General features: G+C 38.8%; 1 protein-coding gene across 3 annotated transcripts in view; it reads left to right on the forward strand.

The window, feature by feature from the left end:
- The first annotated feature begins 5,079 nt into the window (after window positions 1-5,079).
- dennd1b (DENN/MADD domain containing 1B) overlaps window positions 5,080-21,456 on the forward strand; it is a 90,008-nt gene continuing 73,631 nt past the window's right edge. The window contains exons 1-2 of one of the 3 annotated variants that reach the window (XM_059544103.1): window positions 5,080-5,473; window positions 6,058-6,122. In XM_059544103.1, the coding sequence (XP_059400086.1) occupies window positions 6,117-6,122 (6 nt within the window). In that variant the 5' untranslated portion in view covers window positions 5,080-5,473; window positions 6,058-6,116. The remainder of the gene's footprint in view (window positions 5,474-6,057; window positions 6,123-21,456) is intronic. The other 2 variants (XM_059544101.1, XM_059544102.1) reach the window with 2 other exon arrangements.

The following is a 21,456-nucleotide window of genomic DNA, read 5'->3' on the forward strand; positions in this document are numbered from 1 at the left end:
TGGTGCAACCACAGGGAAGCCGGTTGTCCATCTGACCACTTTGGTAATGCTTCAGCCCCAAGGCTGAATGACATTGTCTCTGTTGCATGACCAGACAGGCTGCTCAGCTACAGCTTGATTCAACACACGCATAAACATGGCAACAACGGCGTTATGGACCACACACCCACACCCACTCAGAGGGACAGCCCAGATGCTGAAACTGATTTTCCAGCCATCACTCGGCTGACATCCGTTCCTTGCAGCCAATGCATGTCATCCTCTGCCTGGGCTGGGCACTTGAATGGTAGGAACGGCAGCAGTCCATGATGCTGCTGAGGGGGGCAAGGGTTTACCCCCAGTCCCCATGAGCTGTAGAGTATGGTTTGCCTGGACCAGTGATACATTTGAATGCTGGACCAGGCACACTGTCCCTCTGCCTCTAGAGAAGTGGCAGTGCATGGACTCTGCTGTAGCATATGCTCTGGCTGAAGGTCAGGTGACGGACTCCAAAGCTCTCCAGATGCAGAAACTGTTGCCCCCATGGCAGCTTGGGTGGGTTTCAATTCAGAGGGAATTATAGGTGAGACAGCTTAGTGTGACTGAAGCCAGAACCTAGGTGTGTCTGACCTTAATGACCTGCAGATGAAACAAAGGTAAATTTGATAAGCACAGAAAGACAATATGAAAAACAAGATGGCTAACACAGGCAGGAAGATTCATGCAATAAACCAATGCTTTTACATAAAATCTGTTACCTTCAGCTGACTTGTATGCATAATTAACTGACAGAGGAAATAAACAGATCTCACCAGATGCTCAGTTTCGATACCAAAGGAATCTCCTGGATGGAGATGCTACTCAAGCATAACCAGTTTCCTCTCTTTCCAAGGTAGTCCCTTGAAGTTTTAAACTCATTTTCCCTTTCCTCACTAGCATGTTTTCTTATTCAGTTGTTATGATTCCCACACCCGATCGCAGTGCATGACAAGACTAGCGTTGAGTTGTTTGCTAAAGCAAGTTTTCTTGAAATTTGTCTGTGCTTTGAGGGACTGAGCGTTGTGTAGCATTTGCGTCTCAGTCACCAAATACTGAGAAACAGAGAAAGAAATGACAATACTGTGCTATCTTTGAGGTCATATGATGCAGAGTAATAAGGCAGACTTGAAAGTTGGCCTATTTCATGGTCAGGCACTAGGACTGGGAAGGGTCTTGAATGGCAATGCATCTACTTTAATGTGACAGACAAGTCCCTAGGCAAAACAAGCAGACCCGTGGCAGGCGGGCCCAGGTAGGCCTACTTGATGAGTGTCTCCTTCCCCATTCCACTGGAAATGTTGTTGCCGTATGCTCCACTGTCTCATCTTAGGTTTTACCCAAATAAATTTGCCTCTCATCCGGACTGACGATGCCACAAGCCCCTTGCCTTGACATGTAAGGTAAAAGACCATTGCAAACAGGGCCTTGACAACAACCCTGTATATAATTTATGTAAAGATGAATGTAAAGACTTGTCAAAACAACATTAAAAAAGCCAATTTGCATTTTTGCCTAAAACATGAAACAATTCAAGGAGAACTTTTAAAAATGTGTTTTTAATTAGTTAAAAGGACAAATTATAATAATGATAATAATAAATACTTCTGTGAACATTTTTAAATACAGAAAGAAGCAGCCTATGTATTTAACACATTTACTAGACGACTTTATTTTCCATGGTGTTTTTTTTGGTCGAACATTTACTAGGGAGGAAGCATGTCTGAATTGACAGCTGTCAAAATTAAGATTGCCTGTAATCGTATGAATATTCAAACACAGTGAAAATTCCCGCTTGTGGAATCCATCTGACAGAGGAGCACACCAACTCCTGTAAGTCAAACCACAGTGGATAGATGTGATTCAAACCGTTTCCTGGAGTGTGGGTTGCACATCTGCTGTAGTGTATTTCATCATTTTAAACAGAGTGTAAGAAGAATGTGCATTCAATGAAGTCCAAATTTAATACGAGAGCACACAAAATAAGTTGTTCAGCCCATCTTAACATTTACTGCTATACATAAAACAAAGAGTTGAACGTTTTCTTCTGAGAAGGATCCTCCACATTAATTTGCCCGTACGGACACTGTCAGGAAAAACACAAAGTTTAGAGTTAACATATGGGTACTGTAAGGAATTTTTTTTTTTTAATGTGCACACATGGACATATAACTACATTTTACTCTTAATAAAAAAAAATTGCTTACTACAAAATATATAGGCTACAATACTGGCTGACATTTGCTTCAGGCCTCTTGTAAAAGATATACATCAGAAGAAAATAGGCTTACATGTCTGCAGGCACTCCCGCAACATCTTCCTCTTTTCCTATGGGCAAACTCAGTAAACACATTGTAGCCGGTTATAGGGTCAACGTATGTTCTTTTCTGATTCTGTGAACAGATGCAATTTGCAAAAGATCATCTGCTTTTTAATGTTCAAATATGACAATACTGTTTATAAGGATCAGTTTTCCATACAGAAAATATTAAATGGGTAAAATATCCAACTTCTATGTGATTATCACATAAATACACAAACTTTATAATGGCAATTGTTTTTTAAAAGTTGGATATTTAACAATTTTTGGAATTAATGGTAATACAGCAGAAACACAATACAAACGTACAATCATTTCTGATCCTGAGTCTTCCTCAAAGAGTGGCGGCTACATTTATGACAACCTTCGATGCCAAAAAGGCCCGGGGCACTTTTTGTGGCATGCCATTTCAGATGCCATCCTTTGGCTCCATAGTGAAGCTGACACTGCATCCTCCAACTCTATGGGTCTTCCATAACTTTCCGTCGGCCATCAAACTACATCGCTCCTGACAGCCAAAAGGAACTTAAAAAATGACCCAGTCTTCCATACACATAAGTAGCCTGACTAGTCTGCAAGTAAGATGTATAGTGTGTTCTTTTTAGTAAACTAAGAATGTAAAAATGTCCTTAGAAGTGTATATCCATGTTGATGCCTAATACTGAACAATCTGTGTAGGCTAGGTTTCCTCACATAGATCACTGATTCAGACTCCAGCGTTTTCACACGAGTCTCTTTAAGTGTAACACCATCTGCTAAACCTTCAGTTTATAAGCGTTTGATTTTGCTCTTACCTTGCATGCGTCCAGATGGAGTTTATGAATTAATCTGTCTTCATCTGAAAGCCTGCTCGTGTCAGGCGACGCGGTTGTGTTTTTATCGACAGAATTCGAATTTGGTTCGATCTCTCGCGCGCTGCAATGTGGACGCGGCGTGCTCTTATTATACGCCTCATTTGACATTATTAAATTAGTTGGACTGCGTTTAAAACGCGTTAATGTTAAAAGCCTAACTGAACCGAGCAGCAGCATAATTCATGCTAAAAAGAAACTAAAAAGTCCTGTCGCGACGTTCCTTGCAAACTTCTTACAGTAACGTTACGTACAACTTTATAAACAGTTCAAACCACCATTACCTACATGACAAAAAGATGCTGATGTTTTATAATGATTTACAATTATATTCGCCCTCCGCTATCATTAAATGTAAAAAATCGCCGCTGTGTGCTTCCTCATTGTGCTTTTCATGTTCTGTTTCATGTACAAGATGCATTTCAGCGCCCCCTCTTTTGGACTGTGGAATTGCAGTAGTGGGGAAAATGCATTTTAACGGGAGAGTAGTTTGCACACTTTTAACTATACAGGAAAAAAAAAAATATATATATATATACATACATACATACATACATATATATATATATATATATATATATATATATATATATATATATATATTTCATGTTTATTAAATGTATTTAATGTTAAACTTTATTAAAAAAGTTATAACAGGAAAGATTTCATTGAGAAATCTTACCCTATATGGGGCATGTTGTCACACAAGATCATTATGTGTGTAAATTATATATATATATATATATATATATATATATATATATATATATATATATATATATATATATATATATACATTAAATAATCATGAAATATATATATATATATATATATATATATATATATATATATATATATATATATATATATATATATATGTATATATGTATATAAACAATTCCTGACACAGCAAATGTAAAGGTAAAATACAAAAACCATACAATTTTGTAATTATTAATTGTATACATAAAATGATTGATAAATAATTTCATTTAAAAATTGCATACTATATGAATAATATATTTGTGACATTTAAAACACATGACAACTTGCCCCAATAATGTGATAACTTGTGCTGACCTGACATTTCTAAAAACATCTTTGTACATAATTCAGGTAATTACAGTTCATCTGCCTTCATTATATAGCTGACTCTCCTGTGCATTTTAACCTACAGATTAGCATTTTCGAATCCTTGGTGTAGAATGTAATAAATTACTCATGTGCAACTTACTGAAGTGGTTTTTTGAGAGGATTCTCAAGAAGGAGTAACAACACTGCGAAACAACAGAGGTTCTTTTCACTTTGAAATGACAAACCAGTGACACGTAAAGTATAGAGAGTTCTCTTCATTTACCACATTCACACAAACCTTGTAGTATTTTTCCGCAGGAAACAAATACAAACACATGTCCGTATAGGGCAGGTTATTGCAACAGGTTTTAATGACTAGGCGTTGACCCATAAGAAACACAAGCTATTTTTTAAACAAGTGGGCGGTGTGAATTTATACTTCCTTTGCATTACCACTAGAAACTGTTTATCTTCTAAACAGGCCTTGCAATTTTTTTACAGGCCTATTTTAAAACACAAAAGCTGTGTTCGAATCTTCAGAAAAGTTTGCAGTTGTAATAATATATAAAAAAGGTCTGTGTAACAATGAAAGCATGCAAGCCAGCATCAGTAGACATGACTGTGCATGCTCTGAAGGATGCAATTAAAGGGACAGTTCACTCAAAAATGACATTTAGTCATCCTCAGGTTTTTCCAAACCTGAATGACTTTGTTCTCATCTGTGAGACACACACACACACACACAGACACACGCACAGACTTAAGGTAGAATATTATCAATCACCATTCACTCCCATTGCGTCGTATGCCATTCAATGAAAGCTGAATGGAGACTGGGACTGTCATTCTGTCTGTCATCTCAGCAAAAAGCAACTCATACAGGTTTCGAACAACATGAGGGCGAGTCAATAATGACGACGTTTTAATTTTTTTGTGCTACTTAAATAAACGCGCGCGAGCGCCCGAGTGCTTCCTGGTGCTTTATTTCAGGATCACAGCCAGGGGAACCGAAACGGTCAGCAGTGCTTCCAGGAAGCGTCACCGGGGAGCACGCACACCGACAGACAGAGGAATGCAGCAGTGTCTGCGACTCTCCGTCAGGCAGCCGCGGAACTAGAAGGTTCGCAGGCAGCGCGCGACAGTGTTTTTATTTCCTCGCTGTCGGCGCGAGCTGCTGCTGACGCGATGCTTTAGCCATGGACAGCAGGATAAAGTAAGTCCACACTTTGTTTATCTTGCACGGTGCTCTAGTTTGACGCGCTATGCGTTATCTGTCGGCTTAGTCTCAAAGTAAATCCGTTAGTGTGCTAATTTGGGAGCTGGTACAGCTGATCAGTTAGCTGTTTACCTCAGACATGCTAACTAGCTTAGCCGCATTCCTCTACAGCCATTTAAACTTGACAGCTTGCACATTTTTAATTAGACGACGTTAGCATTTATGAATGTAGCACACTGAAAAAAATCTAAATCTCATATGCAAACTGACTACTTTAATCTGACATATGACATGTCGAGCTTTTAACGTAGGAGGTCACGCAAAAATTAGCATTCAAACGTATGTTTTTCTGCAGCAGGTGCTGGTCACCATTCGCTTTTATTGTGAGGAAAATAAGCAATGAGAGTGAATTAGGACAGAGACCGTCACTTTGCTCAACATCTTGTTTATTGTTTTTTTTGTTACTACAGAGTAAAGAATAACAAAATATTTGTTTTTCTGTTGCTTGAACAGTCTCAAATGGTTGTTGTTTAAGTTGATAAGTTAGTGAGTTCTAACGTTACTTGTATTTCCTCTTTCAGCGAGAATCCTGCGAGAACGTTTGATTTGGCTCTTCAGGTCGCATGTCCGTCATCTGAACATGAAGGTGAGCCTTCATCTCTCTATGTTTTGTTTGAGTTTTTGTAAAACTCATAAGCTGTTAAGTTAGAGAGACCTCTCTTTTAGTCACTAACTTGTTGTCCGTATGCTTTGAAAGGGCATGTTTATATATGCTTATGTAACACTGCTCATATTTCATGGCTTTTAAGTGATAATATCGTGTGTTTGTATTGTACAAAGATGTATGACCGGTTTTGCAAAAAAAAAAAATAATTTTGTTTCAGTGTCATTGATACTTTATAGATCAGGGTGATTGATGTGGTGATATACATTATGCAACACCATCTAAAAATGATGACAACACTTCTAAAATAAAAAAAAACACCTATGAACATACATTTCTGAAAATTTACAAAAAAGATAAAAAAAATAGCTAATAACCAAATTTAAGCTTATTAGTCATATTTAGCTTATCGTCATTATGATGATATGTATATTTGATAATACCATCTAAAAAAGGAAGCCCATTGAGGCATAAACAACATTTTCAGAAATAAAAATAAAAAACACTTACTATAAACACAATTTTTTGAACCTTCACAAAAAAGAGAAAAAAATGGATATCCAATTTTAAGAAAAGACAAATCATGAAAAATATTTGTAACATGAACATGGAAAAACTTAAACTTTATAGCTATATCATTTATATAATACCAACTAAAATTAGGCAAATGAGACAAAACATTAAAAAAAAAAAAAAGATTTGTTTTTTTCCCCAAATTTATTTAAAAAATTTCAGAATTTAAAATAATTTCAGAATTTTTATCATACATAACGCTGTACCATCTAAAACACTTAATTGTGAAACGTTGACAGTTTTTGTATGTGTGACTCTAGTTTTGGGCTGATGTGCCGAGCTGTTTCCGTGTTTGAGATGGATGAGGAAAGTATGCATTTCGTGTATAGGGGATTCACTGGAAGGAAATTATTGCTGTAGATTGTGAGGGTGGCCAGATCTGATGTTCAGATCTTCTGATGGGCTGGTTTAGGGGCGTTTCCATTGTAGATCAGCACTCTACCTTTCTTCTTTTTAGAAAAACCTGCAGATGTATTTTGTTCTAAGAAGAAGGTTGATTTGCAGAGATATCGATATCAGTTTGTGAATCTTTTCGTATGCAATGTCGAATAGAAACCACACAACTTTAACAGACCATGACTGCTTTGGTGTGCTGGAAGTGAGACCAATATGAACTTTTTTTTTTTTTAGTAACCAGAAGAAACATTCCCATGCTTTGATTCAATATGAGGTATATGAAAACTGCTTATGTGTTCAACATATCAATATCTCTGTTTTTTTTGTTCCTACTCCGTTACTACAGTTTTGCTTGACATTGAAGAGGTGAGGAGCAGGTGGTTGACAGAAGCAGCTGTTGCTCTGACCAAAAAAGGAAAATATTCCCGGTCCAGCTGCTGAAGTGAAAGTTGAAATAAGCTATAACCCACTTCCCTCATCATCATATGTTGGTGTTTGTCTCATTTCCTGACCCCGACTCTCAAGATTACAGCTTCAGTTAACCCTCATGTTGTGTTCCTATCGTTTTGAGCCAGAGGGGATTTTCTTTTTTCAGAAAATGCTAGTTAATATTATCCCATTGAAATAAAACCTACTGACTCTGTTCACACTGGGTAAAACAACTTCCTAATTTAATTTTTCTACTTCGTTTTTGTTTTTTTCACCTTGTTTTCCAATTTAAATATGTCCGGCCTGCAAAGAAAATGCTTATGATTTATTGCTTTTATTATATTATTGAACTGATTGATCATAGGCCTTATTGAGCTGAGCTTATGAATGTTGCCAAAATGATCCACAAATGCTTTTTTCACTCTGTACTCAGATCAGTGAGACATACGATCAATCTGTTCCAAAAAGAAATAGAAAACCTGTGATAACTGAAAGAAAACAAGCTGACAAAAAGACTAGATCCAATATTTAGTGATAATATAGCATAATGAGAGATTTACAAGCAATTTTTAAAAGGCCAGCCATTTTTGACTGGGAACACCAACATTTTTTAGCACAGCGCAAGGGTTAAGAGGCTTTTGGGCTAAACAGAAGTTTATCAAGGACGGGAACCAAATTCCAACCTGAGATAACAGACATGTTGTTAGCCGCAGACAATATCTTGTTCCAGATTTAATGTTGTGGTTTATAAAATAGCAGATCTTTTCCCGTTTCTGATTGAAGCATGTGATTGACTGCTCTCTGGCCAGTTCTTGAGTTTCATTCGGTTCAAACATGCAGGACCTGAGGGGTCTTGGTTTGCATATTTCTGTAACCAAATGGGGTGATTCTAGAGCCGTTGTGGTAATATGAAGCATTCAAGGGCTTTCGTTGCATCTCATCAGACATTCACCTCATGTGTCATTTAGCCTAATTTGACATTTGAGCAGCTCAGTTTCACTAGAGGAAAAAGAAGTCAGACAAGTCATGTGCATTTCAGTTGCATTTTATATTTTGTTGTATCAGTTCATGCAGTTCTTGTGAATCGAACCTATGACCTTGTGGTCTGAGCTACATTGACCAGTAAGAGTGGTAAGGTCTGTTTGGTGTTCAGATAGTGTTGGTCAGTTTTTTTTTATTAGATACCAGCATGGTTAGAGGAAACCACCCTCTGCTTTTGTGTCATCTTTCATTTCCCTCTGTGTCCACACAAGTTTACTCTTGAATGCATTCTCTAGTAGTGATGCATTTCAGTTTCACAACGTCATACGTTGCCCTGCTACCTGTGATAATTTTTGTTTTTCAAAGGCTGAAAAATAACAGGTCATCTTTTGTATATTAAAGCTTGACATTATATACAGTTCCCTCCATAAGTTTTGGAAAACTAAAATTTCTTTCGTAGGGTTGGGTATCGATTTGGGTTTATAACAATACCGGTGCCATATCGATACTTTTAAAACGGTAACGGTGCCTGAACTGACATGTCAAACATTTTTAGAGTTCATCCCACTATTTGATGTGAGCATAAGTATTAGAACAGTTGAATTTAAGGCAGATGTAAAATATTAAAAGCTAATGTTTAGTTGCAGATCCCTTGCATGCAATCAGAGCAGTGAGTCGGTAACCCATAGACATCACCAGACTTTTGGTCGTATGCTTTGAAATGCTTTTCCCCAGCCTTTAATGAAGCCAATTCCAACTGTTGCTTGTTTTGGGGAGCATCTGTCTTTAGTCTCCTCTTCAGCTGGTGAAATTAATTTTCAATCGGATTTAAATCTGGAGATTGATTTGGGCTTTACAAAAGACTTTACATTTCTTTGCTCTTATGAAGTCCTTGACTGAACTTGCAGGGTGTTTTGGATCATTGTCCTGATCCAATATGAAGTGCTTGCTAATGAGTTTGGTGTTTTTTTCTTGAATATTGGTAGCCAAGATGATTTTGTACCCCATGTATGCCATCATACATTAAGCCATCATTAAAATGAAGAGGTCCTGTTCTAGAGACAGCCATGCATGCCCATGCCATGACACCACCTCCACAAAGCTTTACAGATGAGCTTGTATGCTTCGGATCATTTGCAGTTCCCTTTTTTTCGCCACAGTTTTGCTTTCCAATCACTTAGATAAAGGTTAATTTTTGTCTCATCGGTAGGGTTGGGTGTCGTAAACCGGTTCCATTCAATAAGACGCGTGCATTTTGATTCTGCTTAACGATTCCTGCGTTTGCATTTCAGTTTGATTAAAAACGATTAAGTGCAGGAACGGAAAGAATTTGCGCCCTGTTTGTGTGGAGCGCACATGATTCGAAGCACAAGTGTGTGCACAGAGAGCAGCGGTTGGCGGTCGTGCCCAACCGGGTTCCCGGTTTGTGTCCATTCTTGGACCATTCTGTGTATTTCAACTGTAGAAAACGAAACTGAATTCTTTCGTATTTTTGTTGACCAATATGCAGAAAACTACATCAGTATATCATCATAAACGCAGCCTTTTTTGTCTTACGTGAACGCAAGAGAACACAAATACAGTATTTTTGCTTAAAGAGACAACAGCCTAATAAACACGCTGTCTGTCATTGTTAATCAAAGAACAAAAGAAAAAACATTTACTGATCTTGACTGAATATATTTAATAACTTTAATTGATTAATCTTTATTTTATTTATAAAAAGAAAACTATGCAGTGTTTTTAAACTTTCAATTACAGTTTCTGTACCACTCCACAGAAAACAGAACAATTTTGTCTTTACTGCTACAATACTTATGGAGGGCACTGTATTAGTTTAGCTTTTGTAGCTTTTTTTATTGGCTTTTAATATGCTTTTAGACTGTGTCTACAATGTCTCTACAGTGTCTTACAATGTGTCTTATAATCAATTTCTTTTTAAAGCACTGCTACTGCAACTGCACACTTAACCACTGTGTTGCGTCTTGCACTTTTTTTCAGCATCCTGCTATGTGTCTGAAGATAGTGTGTTTCGTATAAACACTTTTAAGCGCGTTTCGTGTTCTCTGCTAGTCTGTTACACATTGTCGATCTAGCACTAGCTACCAGCTGCTTGCATAAAATTCAAGGCATTAATGTTTGCCTACATAACCACCACTAGATCTGCATCCCTTCATCTAAATTCATTACTTCAGACTTATGTGCCCTCTAGAAGCTTGCGTTCTGCGTTCTGAACAATGTATTATTGTGCCATCTCAAAGAGGCACAAAATCACTTTTACTGACTTTTCATGAATGGTTCCTTTCTGGTGGAATGACCTCCCCAACTCAATCCGAGCAGCTGAGTCCTTAGCCATCTTCAAGGAACTAAAATATCTGATCTATGCATCAGATCTTAAAGCAACAGTGTAAATCTGCAGTTGCCGACTGCGTCATAAATGTTAATAAAAAAAAAAGGAGAAAATCACTTACTGCTCTTTGCTGAATTACTTAATAACTTTAATAATTATAATCTATATTTAATGTATACAGTGAAGATTATTTTCACAATTATTAATTCATGAAATGTCTGTAGTAGGCTATTTTTAGAAGCCTAGGCTACTATCTGAAAAACGTAAAACCTAAAAAAAAAACCGATTTAATTAGTATTTTTGAGTAATTTATTTATCATTTAGCTTATAAGTAATACTAGGAGTGTTTACTTGCCTTCAGTAAGCTTGAGGATGATTTATTACATTAGTTTGTCATTTTGTTTTTGCTTATGTTAGTGGTAGTTTCTAGCTTCAAAGAAAAATCTTTTTCTAACATCTTTGCGACTAGTTGTTATGGGTCCAAAATCACCTTGGGTGTGCATTATTTGCTAATAATTTAACGGCCCATCATCAATTATTCCTTACATAATGTAATTAATTTAACTATAAATGCATTCAAAAACAAAACGGGTGTGAGTTGGCTGTTACTTATGGAAAGTATATGTAGGGCTTTTATACACAGTGTATGCCATGCAATGTTCTTCACATGCACAGTAACTGAAGTTTAAAACGGTTAAAAGTTAAGGCTCAATAAACTGTTGCACACAGATATAATACACAACACATCAATATCTCTTCCCTTTGCTTTAAACCTTATGCAGAGCGCTGCACACTGTTACTCTGTGTTGCTTCAAGCGCTCTGTATAGTAGCCTTTCATGTTATAATACTTTTGTGCACTGAAAGATTCTGTTCAATGCAATGACATGTTCTGTCCTGCCTATCATACTGTATGTTGCTGCCTCACCCCTGTGCTATACATTTAGAAGATATGTCTTTTAATTTTATTGCATGTATTTTTTTATATATGTATGTGTATGTATATCCATCCATCCATCCATCTTCTACCGCTTATCCGGGGCCGGGTCGCGGGGGCAGCAGTCTAAGCAGAGAACCCCAGACTTCCCTCTCCCTAGACACTTCCTCCAGCTCTTCTGGGGGGACACCGAGGCGTTCCCAGGCCAGCCAGGAGACATAGTCTCTCCAGCGTGTCCTAGGTCTCCCCCGGGGTCTCCTCCCAGTGGGATGTGCCCGGAACACCTTCCCGGGAAGGCGTCCAGGAGGCATCCGGAACAGATGCCCGAGCCACCTCAGCTGACCCCTCTCGATGTGGAGGAGCAGCGGCTCTACTCTGAGCTCCTCCCGGGTGACTGAGCTTCTCACCCTATCTCTAAGGGATCGCCCGGCCACCCTGCGGAGAAAGCACATTTCGGCCGCCTGTATCCGGGATCTTGTCCTTTCGGTCATGACCCAAAGCTCATGACCATAGGTGAGAGTAGGAACGTAGATTGACCGGTAAATCGAGAGCTTCGCCTTGCGGCTCAGCTCTTTCTTCACCACGACAGACCGGTACATCGACCGCATTACTGCAGAAGCTGCACCGATCCGTCTGAAGTCACATGTGGACTGGTCTGTCAATCTCCCGTTCCATCCTTCCCTCACTCGTGAACAAGACACCAAGATACTTAAACTCCTCCACTTGAGGCAGGAACTCTCCACCAACCTGAAGTGGGCAAGCCACCCTTTTCCGACTGAGGACCATGGCCTCGGATTTGGAGGTGCTGATTCTCATCCCAGCCGCTTCACACTCGGCTGCAAACCGTCCCAGTGCATGCTGAAGGTCCTGGCCTGATGAGGCCAACACGACAACATCATCCGCAAAGAGCAGAGACGAAATCGTGTTGTCACCAAACCTGACCCCCTCCGGCCCCTGGCTGCGCCTAGAAATTCTGTCCATAAAAATCATGAACAGAACCGGCGACAAAGGGCAGCCCTGCCGGAGTCCAACACGCACCGGGAACAAGTCTGACTTACAGCTGGCAATACGAACCAAGCTCCTGCTCCGTTCGTACAGGGACCGGATAGCCCTTAGCAAAGGGCCCCGGACCCCATACTCCCGGAGGACCCTCCACAGGCCGCCGCGAGGGACACAGTCGAATGCCTTCTCCAAATCCACAAAGCACATGTGGACTGGTTGGGCATACTCCCATGAACCCTCCAGCACCCTGTAGAGGGTATAGAGCTGGTCCAATGTTCCACGGCCTGGACGAAAACCACACTGTTCCTCCTGAATCCGAGGTTCTACTATCGGCCGGATTCTCCTCTCCAGTACCCTGGCATAGACTTTCCCAGGGAGGCTGAGAAGTGTGATCCCCCTGTAGTTGGAACACACCCTCCGGTCCCCCTTCTTAAAAAGAGGGACCACCACCCCGGTCTGCCATCCCAGAGGCACCGTCCCCGACTGCCACGCGATGCTGCAGAGGCGTGTCAGCCAAGACAGCCCCACAACATCCAGAGACTTGAGGTACTCAGGGCGGATCTCATCCACCCCCGGTGCCTTGCCACCGAGGAGTTTCTTGACTACCTCGGTGACTTCAGCTTGGGTTATGGACGAGTCCACATCTGAGCCCTCAGCCTCTGCTTCCTCAATGGAAGACGTGACACCGGGATTGAGGAGATCCTCGAAGTATTCCTTCCACCGTCCAACGACATCCCCAGTTGAGGTCAACAGCTCCCCACCTCTACTGTAAACAGCGTTGGTAGGGCACTGCTTCCCTCTCCTGAGGCGCCGGACGGTTTGCCAGAATCTCTTCGAGGCTGACCGATAGTCCTTCTCCATGGCCTCACCGAACTCCTCCCAGGCCCGAGTTTTTGCCTCCACAACCACCCGGGCTGTAGTCCGCTTGGCCTGCCAGTACCTGTCAGCTGCCTCTGGAGTCCCACAAGCCAACCAGGCCCGATAGGACTCCTTCTTCAGCTTGACGGCATCCCTTACTTCCGGTGTCCACCACCGGGTTCGGGGATTGCCGCCTCGACAGGCACCGGAAACCTTACGGCCACAGCTCCGAGCGGCCGCTTCGACAATGGAGGTGGAGAACATGGTCCACTCGGACTCAATATCTCCAGCCTCCCTCGGGATCCGGTCGAAGCTCTGCCGGAGGTGGGAGTTGAAGATCTCTCTGACAGGAGGTGTATGTATATGTGTATATATATGTGTGTGTCTGTGTGTTAGATTTTACTAAATTATTGTGCACTCATAATTTTTTACAGTAACATTATGATAAGAAAGTTTAAATGTTCCTACTGTAACTTTTGCAAAAAGTAATACATACTGTACTTATTAATTTCTTAAAATACTTTCTTAACCCAAACCTTTGATTAGTATATAAACACCACTATGACAGATTTTTGATCAGGAGCAAGTGAACCTAAAACAACCTAATTATACTGGCTTTTTCGAAACAGTCGAGGCAATCCACTGACTTATACATTTTGGGAATCTGTAGCTTTGCACCCCTCTAATATAAATAAAATAGCATCCATTTAGAAACGAATAGTTTGAAGGATACTGTCATTGTTTCTTTCTCCAGCACATGTCTGGGGTTGACAGGCCCAGAGACTGAGTAGGTGACTTATTTTAACTAACATTAGAAGATGGATACATTGCCAGGTTGGATTAAGCATGACTGCCATGCTTGTGCTTGGCACTAGTGAAGTGCATTGATGTTTTTCATGCCCTGTGCCAAAGGCAGCAGATGATGCTCACTGTGCCAAGGCAGTAGGTGGAGACAGATGCTACCTGTCTTGCCGCTTCTTTTCATCCAGATTGGAGCCAGTAATAAAGCAATAAAAAATAATAGTCCTGAAATTTACAACTACACTTTTGCTGCAATTAGCAAAGTGATTTTCCACCGATGACCAACAGCTTTATTTCTCTTCCGCACAGGCCATGTGTATTTCATTGGTGTTAAAGACCAGTTTGGCAAGGTGGTAAACTTAGTGCCAAAACTTTTTTTTGGTTTGTCACCTGAAAAATTAGAAAATTTGTGATGCTTGCTTGTGCAAAAGTGATGCTAGGATGTTTTGTGTGGTTGCTAGGGTGTTATGCGGCATTACAAGGTCAAAATCAAGTTGTATAAAAAAAAAAACCTTTCAATGATATTCTGCTCCCTAAATATGTGATTCTTAAATTCAAGTAAGATCAGTTATGAAGTTAAAGGTGCGGCTCATTTTACTGCTGTAATAAGAATCTTTATTTAATAATTATCTAGAATTTAATAATCACCTGCTGTAGCACACTGAAATAGTGTTTCATTCATCCAAAAAAAAAAAAATGTAGGGTAATGATTCACATCTATATTTTTTTAACTTGAGCCAATAGTTATTTATTTTTCATTGGCTCAAGTAAAAAAATATAGATGTGAATCATTACCCAATTTTTTTTTTTTTTTAATTGGACGAATGAAACCCTTTGCATCTTTGTTTTATTCACACCAACATTATTTGATTTTAACATTTTGGAATAGTTTATTCATATAGCATATTTGGTAAAGACCTTTTTTTATTTAAAACCAAATTTAAAAACTAAAACAAATACTGAATGCTGATTTAGAAACATCTTATTGAATATGTGTTGATTGTGTTGTTTGGATTGTAGAACTATGCAGTAATTGCCTTTAATTTCACATGGTTACAGTTAATCTTTTCATTTAAGGCCAGTTCTATGTAGTTTCAACACAATCAAAAACAAAAGCTAAATGCTGATGTCTGTACCATCTGTGTATGTATTGAATGTAGGCTACTTACTGTGCAGTTACTGTTGTTAATTTCAGATGGTTACGGTTATTGTTTTCAATAGTCAAAAGCCAGTTTGGCCTATTAAATACCAAATAAACATCTTGTTTATGCACACTTCGCTTCTTTCTTGTTTGTTGCTTAAAGAAAAAAAAAGGAAATCGGAATCGGCCAGTTTTCTTGTAAAAAAAAAAAAAAACGGTATGGGAATCGGCCATGAAAAATCATGATCGTGCATCCCTAGTGTAAATGATGGCAGAATTTTATTTGAGTGAACTTTGCTGGACAAACTGTATAACTTGTGCATTATTTATGTCACGTGCACAAATGGTGTGGGAGTTACATGTACAATGAAGTTGAATATCAGGGTTATTTTTTATTTTGGAATAATGAGCAAAAGTAATAATGAAGCTTGTTTTAGCAAACATCTCTAATTGTAAGGTAAAAGAAAGGTGTCGAAAAAGCTGTACCAATTTTGACTTTTTCTTTAGAGATCAAGTTACATTCGTGGGCTATACAAGATTAATCTAAATAAATATAAAAAAATGTACCTGTAGCTATTTTTTTAGTGCATTTATTTTCCTGACTCAAGTTTCTCTCACCAGCTTTTGACAGGTCTGTGAGCCAAGGGTCTTTTTTGCCATTTGACCCCTACCTTATTAAATAACCTGATTGGCACTCAGCTGTGTCTCGGGTTCAGAGCCAGCTAACACATTGGTGGGGCTCTGCTGTCAGACTAACAATGCCACCGTGCCTGAGATGGTGTTGATTGGTCATTACTCAGAACGGCTACGTTCTAGTTTGTGCATGATTTTCTTTTACTATAGTCATGCAGATTCAATTCAGTTTGATCTAACCTCATTATACTTTGGCAACTTCATCAAGTCTCCCCGGTTCCCCTTTGCAAGCATCACCCAAAAATACAGCTTAATGATGGAAAAGAGCTTTAGTTTGAAGCCACAGACTGTTATCCCTCTCACCCCTGAATTCAGATTGACCTCCAGTTCCGCAAGCTACAGATTTTCACTTCATGAAACTCTGGGTGCTTTTATCTTTCCTTTCGCCGTGCTGAATAGTCTTGTTAGTTGTGGAACGTCTGAAGCCATTGGACTAGGGCTGTGAATATATGAATTTATGATTGCGATGGATGTTTTGCCAAATTCATTAGCTCTGGATGGTCCGACAGTCACCGGTTCGTAAACTCCTTCATGTTGCTACAAGTGCCACAAAATGGAGAAGCTTCTTCTATTTTTTTTTTTTTTGATTGTCATGTTAGTGGTTTATGCTTTAGCTCTGCAGCTGATTGGCATTTTTTACTACAGCTGGATGGTGAGGCCAGTAATGTAGTGTCCGGCTCAGCAGATGTGATGGGAGAGTCAGGCCCTGCAGGGTGGTGCCTGGTTCTTCTCAGGTCAGGTGGTTTGACGTGTTTTTGGGATGGGTGTTCCGCTTACGAATCTGCTGATTGGTGTAGTCTGAGAGGCTGCACACCACAGGGCTCGTCACGGCACTCCTCGCCATCCAGACTTCCTTGTTTAAGTGCACCATCACAGTCAGTCTGCTAGAATGTGGAAAGGCTTCTTGGAACATCTATTCTTGGGGTTGCGTAATGACACTGAAAGTGAGGATGTGGTAAAAAAATGAACCCTGCTGATTTAGATTATCACGCAGTGTCATTTCAAAAGCTGGAGCCTGAACCCAGGGAGGAAGTTTGACTTCACTTCAACAAATACTAAAAAGGCCAACTCTGAACAAAGATCCACTAAAAGTTGCTTCCATGGTTCTTCTGTATGCTGCTTTTTGAGTAGAATTGAGAAAAATGCATCACTTAATGATAATTTAAATAATTGTATGATGTGGGGATCACACACACTACTAAGCATAATAATGATTTATATATACATAATAATGTTTAAGCAATAAGACATGATATTTATTATTATGAAGATACGACAATAATTCATAAATAATTTATAGGTTTTTCATACACACACACACACACACTCTCACGTTCTGTTTCACATATAATCCGTCTGCAGTGCGTATGCAGTCCGTGAGCGTTACGTATGTGGTGCTGAAGCAGCATGGACTCATTGTGCTATTACACATGATGCGTTTGCAGTCCGCTACTGATCCGCGGCTGTTTAAACCACAAAACACAACATTTGTCCATTATTTTGATATCAAATCATGTAAAAAAAAAATAAAAAAAAAATCTAAAAGCTTTTTCAGCATAGTGATATTCTTTCATCACAGTACAGTAACAATCTTTCATTGACATATTTAAATTCAAATATAAACAACGTATTACTCATGCATTTGACTGCTAGGTTTTAATAATAAGTTGCTGAAACAAGCTGCAACACATTTAAACACAACATTAGCCTACTTTTCTTGTTAGGATATCACAAACATTTCAAATTAAAACTCACCACTGACAGAAGCAGTCGACTCTCGTGCCTTTTGCATTTAAATCTTTATTACACGCAATCCAACGGGTCTTAAATAACTTTGTTTTTCTGCCTATACAAAAGTGCATATATAATATTGCTTTGTTTCTCTAAAGTTGCTCTTTTTCTTGTTTTAAATGTAGTCAAAACCCATGTGTTGCGTGTGAAACGCATTAGGCTTTAATTAGTATACATTAATTGTGAAATAACTGCATTTCCGTGTCAATCCATGTTCATTTTTACCGCGAACAATGCGCTGTCACTTTAATTCAGCGCATGCAGCTCAGCAAAAATAGACTCGGTACGTAAACGATCGCTGCACTGCTCCTGAAACGCACTGACGGACCGCAACCGTGTGCAGTGTGAACGCTGGAATCCGTTAACATGGGTGCGTAAAAAAAATATGCAACGCATACGCACTGCACACGGAGTATGTGTGAAACGGGCGTCAGTAATAAAATTGATTGTTATTAGTGATAATAAGACAAGACCTTTATATTTGTTTTTCAGTCTATTTCAGGTTTAAATGTCTGTTGGGTGCATATTGGTTTGGTTTGTGGATAAAGTTATGGCTTCCTTTTGTTACATGCTTTTTTATTTAAAACAATCAATCTTACACTAGATGGAGAATTAATTTATTTATTAGTTGCCAGAAACATCATCTTTCTTTTGTAGCTATACACAGTTTAATGATTATCCTCAAAGCCAAAGGAAACGTTTCCTAGTAACCTTAAGAATAGGCCTGCTACATTAGCTCAGATCTCATTTTTAAAACATTGCAATAAAGGCCTACCTCGGCTAAGTGACTTGTGGCACAAGTATCTTGTATCTTGTTTGGTATCACAGTGCTGGCCTCTTTCTGGGCTCCAGCCCACTTTTTTTTTTTTTTTTTTTTTTACAATTGAATGTAGGTCAGTTCCCACTGCTTGTCTTTGTGAGGGCTTTGCTGTGCTATTTGTCATTGAATATCATGTGACTCATCCATGAGGTCTTTGTTGTCACACATGGAACCGTGTTCTCTCACTTGATTGGTCCTTGGCTTCTTCTCTGATTCGGCGAGTGTCAGATGGAATTAGCATACAGCGCTTTCATTAGTTAAGTACACGAGCACGCATCTCTCATGTCCACCATTTCGTTATTACCTGTGAGTAGGGCTGGGACAACGCGTCGAGGTCATCGATGACGTCGACGCAAAAAATACGTTGGCGCAAAATATGCGCATCGATTCGTCTACCTGTTTTTATTTCTCATAAGGTAAACGTTTTGCAAACGTTTTTTAGTGCGCTGAACATACGCGATGGCCGGATCAACATTCTGTCCAACGTTATATAACCAATCCAGGGGTTTTTCTGCATTGATCTTTTTTTTTGGTGGCTGTCAAAGCCTTATTTGATCATTGAGTGATGTAGAATAGAATGACTGCGGCGCCTGACAGGGCGCGTACGAGAGAGAGCCCCGGCTGTGCGCGCGCACTCACAGTCTTCAAACAACACGAGCGCTTCTTGCTCTCTCTCTCCCTCGTGCATATTAATCAAAATCATTAAACACGATAGAAAAGGGCAAAACACCCAAGTTTCACACGCGCTCGCGCACTCACAGTCTTCAAACTACACGAGCGCTGTCTTGCTCTCTCTCTCTCTCTCTCTCTCACTCTCTCTCGCTCTCTCTCTCTCTCTCCCTCGTGCATATTAACCAAAATCATTAGACACGATAGAAAAAAGGCCGAATGCCAAAGTTTCACGTGGAGCATTCAGAGATTTTTTTTCTACATGACAGGCTGCTGGCTCCCACTGTTAATTTTTATTTTTTGGAAAAGCACTCTCTGTATTAGCTTAAAGCCCTAAAGTTTACATTTGGTTACTGTATTCTTTCAATTGCTCTAAACAAGTATTTTGGGTGAACCTTTTTTATTGAATGCTAGGCATAAAGTTGTTGTTATTTTCATCTGAAAGAATAACTTTTTTTCAGTAAGCTAGGCCCTATGTGTTCAGTAAGCTTGTTTCAGTAAGCTATGTGTTTTTAAGGCTTCAAGGTTTTATTGAATGCAATCTCTATACAAGTGCAAAGTAATGCATTCTTAGTCAGTCTTTTATTTTGTAATTTTAAGAGCAATAAACATATATTGCAATGTTAAGGAATTGATGTTTTTTCATTCAGATATGTAAATCAACATGTATAAATTGTTAGTAGTCAATTAATGGGGAGATAATCTAAATCGAATCGGTCTGGGAAAAATTAATCGTTAGATTAATCGATGCATCGGAAAAAATAATCGCCAGATTAATCGTTTAAAAAATAATCGTTTATCCCAGCCCTACCTGTGAGAAATGTATTAAAGGACAAACTACACTACCAGTCTGAAATCTGGGGACAGTAAGATTTGAATGTTTCTGAAAGAACTCATTTGATGCATTTATTTGATCAAAAGTACAGTAAAATCAGTAATCAAGTGTAAATGACTTGCAATAATATAAATATATTGCTTGCAAATGTTATATTTTAGTATATTTTAAATGTAATTTAGTGCAGTGATGCAATGTTGAATCTTCAGCATCATTACTTCAGTCTTCAATGTCACATGATCCTTCAGAAATCATTCTAATATGCTTTTATCAATGTTAATAACATATTTTTGTGGAAACACAAAAGTATCATTTATTTTGAACTTTTGATGAATATAAAGTTCAAAAGAATAGCGTTTGTTTATAATGGAGGGCTTTTGTAACATAAAAAAATTGACAGTAAAGACATTTATATCAATATAGCATATATTTCCTGACTGAAAATATACATTTCCTTAAAATAATTATAAAATTGACCTCTTTGAAGCTTAAAAATCTCCTGTTGACAATCTAGTTCACATTTGCATACCCCCTCCCCATTTTTAAGTCTATGGCTTGTATAGTTAACTTTAAATGTAAAGGCGCATTTTGATTCCAGAGCACAGACCAAAATAGTCTTTAACTACATTGCATATGATCAATCAATTATTAAAGATCCATATTTAAGGTTCACAAATCTTAAATATGCAAAATGTGCATCATTTTATGACAGACATTAGTAAACGTAATTATAACTTGAAGTTGAGTCAGTTGTTGATTCATTAACCACTCTAAATGATTCAGTGATTCATTCAGTGAAAGACTCATTTAAGCCAGTAGCTTTTGAGTCTTTTAGAATGATTTGCTTATCAGACAACATAGAATAGAAAACTGCTGTCTTGCCTTTTTATAGTACCAAATCTTTTTTCTATCATCACATTCAGTTCAACGCTTACAACATTCAGCACTTTTGCTAAAGCGAATCACACATCATAACATATCACTGATCCATCAGTTCAGAAAAATTCACAAGTTTCTCTGTTTTTATCCCAGAAGAGCTGGT

This window comes from Carassius carassius, chromosome 48 (assembly GCF_963082965.1).
Source record: "Carassius carassius chromosome 48, fCarCar2.1, whole genome shotgun sequence".
Taxonomy (NCBI): Eukaryota; Metazoa; Chordata; class Actinopteri; order Cypriniformes; family Cyprinidae; genus Carassius; species Carassius carassius.